The sequence below is a fragment of the Scyliorhinus torazame genome, chromosome 2 (genome assembly GCF_047496885.1).
Source record: "Scyliorhinus torazame isolate Kashiwa2021f chromosome 2, sScyTor2.1, whole genome shotgun sequence".
Lineage (NCBI taxonomy): Eukaryota > Metazoa > Chordata > Chondrichthyes > Carcharhiniformes > Scyliorhinidae > Scyliorhinus > Scyliorhinus torazame.
In genome coordinates this window covers 345,354,591-345,362,785 of record NC_092708.1, presented here as the reverse complement: position 1 = coordinate 345,362,785, position 8,195 = coordinate 345,354,591, and the positions used below count along the sequence as shown (strand labels likewise).

Genomic DNA, 8,195 nt, shown 5'->3' with positions numbered 1-8,195 from the left:
CTGATGGAACCTGCAGAATGTTTTATGTTGTTCGTACGTTTGTTTAGTGTTGTTTGTCCGACAGGAGAATATTTTTTCCAGCCGCTTGTTCAGCGGAACTAACTTATCTGCAGATACCTGGTCACCAGACCACACGCTTGTTCAGTGGAACTAGCTTTTCAGCTGATACTTGTTCGGGTATCAGACGCCCGATCGTAACTGCTCTTCTGGTTCAAGGGATAGAACCACTATGGCAGCCCCACCACGATGACTACATTTTTGCCCGTTCTTGTCGGTTGCTCAGGCAGTGGAGAAAAGGTGTGAGATCCGCCCTGCCTGGGGACCCCCGCTGGTCAAACACGCTCGGGTAGGGGAGATACGGCATTGGTAGCCGTCCTACCCGGGGACTCCATCCAAATCTTACCCGTCGCGGCCCATTGGCACCTCATTTGACATTTTTCATTTCAAAAAGTTTTTATTTGTTTAGGCGACCTTTAGGTTGCTGCCATCTGCTATTTACATCCTGGAACATTTGGATGATAAATCAGCACTGGTTCATGATTGGGAAGTGTGCCGTGTCCTAAAATTTGTTTTTGAAAAAAAATGAGGGAGTCACACATAGTGATCAATTATAAGTGAATAATTGGCCCCAAAGGACAGACACACTAGCATACCGGATATTAAACAAAGGTAGTTACAGATGCTATGCTTGTTTTACAGAACTCCAGAAGCTCCAGGACCGGAGAAAATACAAGAGAACACAAAGAAAGAAAAGGAAAGAGGACAGCCATGAGGACTTCCTTCATCGTGCTCAACATTTTTTTGTTGGACATTTGGTTGCGCGTGAACGTAAACCCCATGACGTCAAACCTCCCAGCCGTTAATGTTTCACTGCCCCGCAGTACTCAGAGCCCAGTCATCAGCGACACTGCATCTTCCTGGTGTGCCAGGTTCATAACCTGGTACTCCCTGTCCTACGTGATCGAAGCACTGTTAGCGTTGGCGATACTCTGCTGTGTAGTGCAGACTATGCGCCTACGCAAATGGAGAAGGAGAGCGTACTGCGCTCGAACCCCGGTATATAGGATCAGATCCCCTATATTCGGTTACAACCAGACCCCCGACCCCCGCGATCTATAATAAAAACAATAAAGTGCATTCACTTGCGTTATTGCTGTAAATAAAAAGATGTACAAAACCTTTCATGAAAAAACAAACCTTATATGATCCTGAGCGTGACTGCCAAGCCTGGAAAGATTATATGGAATGATGTGAGTTTGTTGTATGCTTTAGGAAGATAGGATAATGCAATGTTTAGCGAGTATAGTGTAATAAGGATAAATTAGAGGTTCCAAGTTTGTTATTTTGTAATGCATGTCCCTGTCTGATATAGCGCCCTTAGAATTGTTAGTTAAAATTTTTTGTGCATAGCTATGGTCAGAGCAGAGGCCATGTAGGAGGTGTCCCCCCCCGGTCAGGGAATGGAAAGTAACAAATTTATATGATCCTTCACGCTTCGCGTTAGGATCACAAGGAGGGAATGTAGCCACGTAAAATGGCTGATCCCCGATTAGAATGGTCAAACCCCGATCTAAAATGGTGAACGGAAGAGGCTGATGGGGAAATCAGTCAACAGGACTCAAACGGACAGCTGCCGGTAAAACAATGCATTCACCTCTGGGAAGGTCAGTCCAGACCGATACCTGCAGCCATCAACATCACAACAACCCAGCCATCTGCATTTTAATCAGCCATCCCCAGGAACAATTGCTACAAATTAGCACCAAGTCCAATCACTTGGAACCAGGTACAAGGTCCGCCCCGAGAGGCGGGAAGCCCCTGGGGACTATAAGAACAGGGGCCAAGTTCAACTCGACCGTTCTCTTCCTGCTCGCAACCTTCGAGACACTTCTACAAGAGAACTGTAAGTTTTACTCCAGCGATCGCTACCTGATAGGCGCTCCTGACTATCGACTTGTACCAGCTTTTGAATACCGCAGGCTCAGAACCAATTCGAAAGACCATTCGTTTCCCTGACCTGGTGGGCCATTTCCAAAGTTAAGTATTGGCCTTTAGTGGTAGGTAGTAGTCTAGAAGTAGGATTATTGTATAAGTATTATTGCTGTATATAATAAATGAGCGTTGATTTAACTCTTACTAAGCGGTGTTGCATTATTAATCATTACTTGGACTTGAACCACGTGGCGGTATCAGAAAGATACCTGGCAACTCATGAGCAAAGGTGACAGAATTAGAGCTAATAAACTAAGGCTAAAACGAGCAACACAGCCCACCCCCAGGCCGGGATTTTTATGTCCAGGTTTCTTCCCCGCTAATGAGGGAGCTCTGCCCCCTCGGCGGGGTAGCTCATATTCCTTGAGAGTCACGGGGGAAGTAACCTTCTCCTGGGCCTGGCGAAACTTGCCATTAATAGGGTCCAGGCAGCAGGCAACCAAGGGGGTTATCCGGCCGGACTGTCTGCCCCTTTTTCGTGGCTACATACATGGCCGGGTGTCCCTGAGGAGGAAGCATGTGGTGTCCACGGGCACCATCAAGGCCTTCTGTGCCCGGTTGTCGCCGCAGGGGCTGGACTGCTTTACACACCCTCTTAATCACATGCTGATTTAATGTTTGGTAAGTTTCTGTTGCTCTTTGTTTTGTTTGGCAGCACCCCTACCAGGAGCAACCCTTTTAATTTGTACATGAGTTTGTTTCTTTTAATACAATTAGTTGATCAACCCTAAAACACCGTCACGGGGAACTTAATCGGCCTGGCCCCGTGTATCTCATATAGGTTATAACAGTGCACAAACCTCCAAGCAATCTACCCAACCAAACACTACATGTGGCTGAGTCTGCAGTTCGCTCCTTGGATTGATTGGCCGTCTCAAGATCCATCAATCTGGAATGGAAGCAAGTCATCCTCCATCCTGAGGGACTGTCTTATCAAAAGTGCCGTGCACATTATAAAAAAATAGGAAATGCATTCGTGCTTTCATTCATTTAACAACTTGAAATGGATAACTGCAAGAACAGACATGCATCTTTTTCATGTGACTGTCAGCAGTCAGTGTTGTGACTACTGCGTTTTGAGACGTTTCGCTTCCCGGACCGTCCCTCCTCCCCCTGTCTGGAGCCCGGATGGGACAGAGGAGCGGACTGAGGGGCGGAAATGGCCGATTCTGGAATTGCCTGGGTGGCAGAGGAGAGAAGCGGCCACTGTGCTGTCCTCGATGGCAATTATCTATATGTGTGGGGTGGTTATGTGGTAAGTTTCTGGTCCCGAGCCCGGCTGGACCCTGCTAACGTTTCGCCCGGAGCGTCTGCCCGGCCACTTGCAGACTGGGTTACAACCTTTCATCTTTTTGGCCTTTGTGGATTGGAAACCAGCAGAGCACTCAGAAGGTGCAGAAACATCTCCCTTCTAACGCTAGGTTTTTGTTTACCTTTTTTGGTTCGTGTAATTATACACGTTTAAACTGTGAGGAATTAAACCGTCTGGTACCTTCTCTTGGTTTCAGACATGTCATTTAAATGTCGTGTATGGCACCAGCAACATGGTCGTTTCTATCGCTGTCTTGTACTTTGAGGGCCATCACAGTCGAACAGTTGGAAAGCAGTACCCCACCATTCCGCCTGTAATGTTGACCGCAATCTGATATGTAATGTGGAAGAGGGAGAAAAAAACATCCACCGTCGAAGAGAAAAAAAGTTTGGGGAGGGGGTGCAAGGCTGGAAATCATGAGATTAGGACAAGAAACCCTGCAGAATTCTAAAACAGCTGAGTGAACCTGTTGTTAATTTATTTTGATTAGTTTTTGGTGATTTTCTCCCCCCTCAACGTGTTTGCTTATGTTAGCACTATTTTGATTTTTTGGTTTTTGTGGTGGTATGTATTAGGGGTAATACGGTACATCACGTGTCGACAGGCTATTGGTGGAGGGATGCCAGGTCCTGATAGGATCTGCCACCTACTGGACTCCACCCAGAAATGCCAGTATAAGAACCCAGTTTTTCCCTCCATTTCCCTCAGCAGTTGTATTCTGTAACCAAGCTGCTGGGGATAAAGTTCTGCTTAATAAAGCCTTCAATTGACATAACCTCAACCTGCCTCGTGTCATATTGACGGTGCTACAGTTTTATTCTGCCTTTGAGAACTGAGAATGGCAGTGTGGTATGTATTTTTCCAAAGCCACAGGCATTGCCTTATTCATCATTTTTAACTTTAAAAAAAAAGTAAATTTAGAGTACCCAATTCATTATTTTTCCAATTAAGGGGCAATTATGCGTGCCAATAGCCTGCACATCTTTAGGTTGTGGGGACGAGACCCACACACGCACTGGGGGAATGTGCAAACTCCTCACGGACAGTGACCCGGGGCTGGGATCGAACCCGCGTCCTCGGTGCTGTGAAGCAGCAGTGCTAATCACTACGCTACCGTGCCACCCCTCATCATTTTTAACTTCACTACAAATAAAAGATCAGTAGAATTAGCTGGGGATACTACACCATCTGTACGTTTATCTGTAAACCTCCCATCAAACTCTGAGGATAGTTCTAAGATCGAGTTCAAATTGTCTAGAGCTCTTTTATTGTAAAGGATAAGTGACATGGGAAACAAGCGTATTGCTTCAAAAGTAGTACTATCTGACTACAATGCATATTGGTGGTGGGGAAAATGCTGGAGTCAATTATTAAAGATGAAATAACTGAGCATTTGGAAAGTGGGGACAGGACTGGTCCAAGTCAGCATGGATTCATTAAAGAGAAATCATGCTTGACAAATTTTTTGACAGGACTGGAATTTTTTTGAGGATGTGACGAGTAGAGTGAACAAGGGTGAACCAGTGGGTGTTGTGTGTCTGGACTTTCAAAAGACTTTTGACAAGGTCCCACACACGAGAATTTGTTCATGGTATTGGGGATAATGTATTGACGTAGATAGAGAACTGGTTGGCAGACAGGAAGCAGAGAGTGGGAATAAACGGGTCCTTTACAGAGTGTCAGGCAGTGACTAGTGACTGCAGGATTCAGTACTGGGACCCAGCTGTTCACAATATACATTCATGATTTGGATAAAGGAATTGCATGCAATATCTCCAAATTTGCAGACGACTCTAAGCTGGTGGCAGTGTGTGCTGTGAGGAGAATGCTAAAAGGCTGCAGGGTGACTTGGACAGGCTGGCTGAGTGCGCAAATACTTGGCAAATGCAATATAATGTGGGTAAATGTGAGGTTATTCACTTTGGTGGAAAAAACAGGAAGGCAGATTATTATCTGAATGGTGCCAGTTTAGGAAAAGGGGAAGTGCAACGAGTCCTCGGTGCCATGGTAGAACAGTCGCTGAAGGTTGGCATGTAGGTACAGCAGGCAGTGAGGAAAGCTAATGGCGTGCTGGCCTTCATAGCGAGAGGATTTGAGTATAGGAGTAGGGATGTCTTGCTGCAGTTATACAGGGCCTTGGTGAGGCCACACCTTGAGTAGTGTGTGGAGTTTTGGTCTCCTACTTTGGTTTTTAAAAAATATATATTTTATTCAAGATTTTTTGGCCAAACAACAGTACGTAGTGTTTCTTTTACCCAACAGTAAAGCAATATAAATAACAGTGGCCAGTTTTAAACAAATAAATAAATAATATATGAACAGAAACCAAAACAAAACTAAATGGCAACTGCTTTGTCAAAAATAAATACTCTCCAAAGATACAATCCAACAGTCCAATATACAATTACCTATAACAAATGCCTATACATATACAATAACATCCCTGAGAGTCCGTCCGATTCCTCCCCCCTCCCCTCTGGGTTGCTGCTGTTGTCGTCTTCTTTTCCATTCCCTCTATCTTTCTGTGAGGTAGTCGACGAACGGTTGCCACCGCCTGGTGAACCCTTGAGCCGAACCCCTTAATACGAACTTAATCCGTTCTAACTTTATGAGCCCTGCCATGTCGTTTATCCAGGTCTCCACACCTGGAGGTTTGGCTTCCTTCCACATTAACAATATCCTGTGCCGGGCTACTAGGGACGCAAAGGCCAAAACATCAGCCTCTCTCGCCACCTGCACTCCCGGCTCTACTGCAACCCCAAATATAGCCAACCCCCCAGCTTGGTTCGACCTGGACCCCCACCACCTTCGAAAGCACCTTTGCCACCCCCACCCAAAACCCCTGTAGTGCTGGGCATGACCAGAACATGTGGGTGTGATTCGCTGGGCTTCTCGAGCATCTCGCACACCTATCCTCTACCCCCAAAAATTTACTGAGCCGTGCTCCAGTCATATGAGCCCTGTGTAACACCTTAAATTGTATCAGGCTTAGCCTGGCGCACGAGGACGATGAGTTTACCCTTCGTAGGGCATCAGCCCACAGCCCCTCCTCAATCTCCTCCCACAGCTCTTCTTCCCATTTCCTTTTCAGCTCATCTACCATGATCTCCCCCTCGTCCCTCATTTCCCTATATATTTGTCCGACACCTTACCATCCCCCACCCATGTCTCTGAGATTACTCTATCCTGCACCTCCTGTGTCGGGAGCTGCGGGAATTCCCTCACCTGTTGCCTCGCAAAAGCCCTCAGTTGCATATACCGAAATACATTCCCTTGGGGCAACCCATATTTTTCCGTCAGCGCTCCCAGACTCGCAAACGTCCCATCTACGAACAGATCTCTCAATTGTGCTAGCCCTGCTCTTTGCCATGCTCCAAATCCCCCATCCATTCTCCCCGGAACAAACCTATGGTTATTTCTTATCGGGGACCGCACCGAGGCTCCCGTCATTCCCCTATGCCATCTCCACTGCCCCCAAATTTTCAATGTAGCCACCACCACCGGGCTTGTGGTGTATTTCTTCGGTGAGAACGGCAACGGTGCCGTCACCATTGCTTGTAGGCTAGTCCCCCTGCAGGACGCCCTCTCCAATCTCTTCCACGCCGCTCCCTTTCCTTCTCCCATCCACTTACACACCATTGAAATATTAGCGGCCCAGTAGTACTCACTTAGGCTCACTACGCTGCAAAAATCCCCCCCTCACTCTCAGGGTCTTCCCGGCCCACACAAAACTCATAATACTCTTCTCTATTCTTTTGAAAAAAGCCTTCGTGACCACCACCGAGAGTCACTGAAACACAAAAAGGAATCTCGGGAGGACCACCATTTTAACCGCCTGTACCCTACCTACCAGTGACAGGGACACCATGTCCCGTCTCTTAAAGTCCTCCTCCATATGTTCCACCAACCGTGTTAAATTAAGCCTATGTAATGTACCTCAATTCTTGGCTATCTGGATCCCCAAGTAGCGAAAGTCCCTTGTTACCTTCCTCAACGGTAAGTCCTCTATTTCTCTGCTCTGCTCCCCTGGATGCACCACAAACAACTCACTTTTCCCCATATTCAATTTATACCCTGAAAAATCCCCAAACTCCCCAAGTATCCGCATTATCTCTGGCATCCCCTCCGCTGGGTCCGCCACATATAGCAACAAATCATCCGCATACAGAGATACTCGGTGTTCTTCTCCTCCCCTGAGTACTCCCCTCCACTTCCTGGAACTCCTCGATGCTATGGCCAGGGGTTTAATCGCCAGTGCAAACAATAACGGGGACAGAGGACATCCCTGCCTCGTCCCTCTATGGAGCCGAAAATAATCAGACCCCCGTCCATTCGTGACCACGCTCGACATCATCTCCAAAGCCAAATCTCCTCAACACCTCCCACAAATAATCCCATTCCACTCTATCAAATGCTTTCTCGGCATCCATCGCTACCACTATCTCCGCTTCCCCCTCTGGTGGGGGCATCATCATTACCCCTAGCAGCCTCCGTATATTTGTATTCAGCTGTCTCCCCTTCACAAACCCAGTTTGGTCCTCATGAACCACCCCCGGGACACAATCCTCTATCCTCATTGCCACTACCTTGGCCAGAATCTTAGCGTCCACATTCAGGAGGGAAATGGGCCTATAGGACCCACATTGCAGCAGGTATTTTTCCTTCTTTAGGAGGAGCGATATCGTTGCCTCTGACATAGTCGGGGGCAGCTGTCCCCTTTCCCTCGCCTCATTAAAGGTTCTCATCAGTAGCGGGGCCAGCAAGTCCATATATTTCCTATAGAATTCAACTGGGAATCCGTCTGGTCCCGGGGCCTTCCCCGCCTGCATGCTCCCAATCCCTTTCACTACTTCCTCCGTCTCAATCTGTGCTCCCAGTCCCACCCTCTCCT

The 8,195-nt window shown here is 47.2% G+C and overlaps 1 protein-coding gene across 4 annotated transcripts in view; it reads left to right on the top strand.

Moving 5' to 3' along the window:
• Positions 1–3,093: 3,093 nt before the first annotated feature.
• The window catches only part of LOC140403170 (kelch domain-containing protein 1-like), a 143,536-nt gene continuing 138,434 nt past the window's right edge, over positions 3,094–8,195 (top strand). For 3 of the 4 annotated variants that reach the window (XM_072490892.1, XM_072490883.1, XM_072490911.1), the window contains exon 1: positions 3,094–3,247. In XM_072490892.1, the coding sequence (XP_072346993.1) occupies positions 3,152–3,247 (96 nt within the window). In that variant the 5' untranslated portion in view covers positions 3,094–3,151. The remainder of the gene's footprint in view (positions 3,248–8,195) is intronic. The other variant, XM_072490901.1, reaches the window with a different exon arrangement.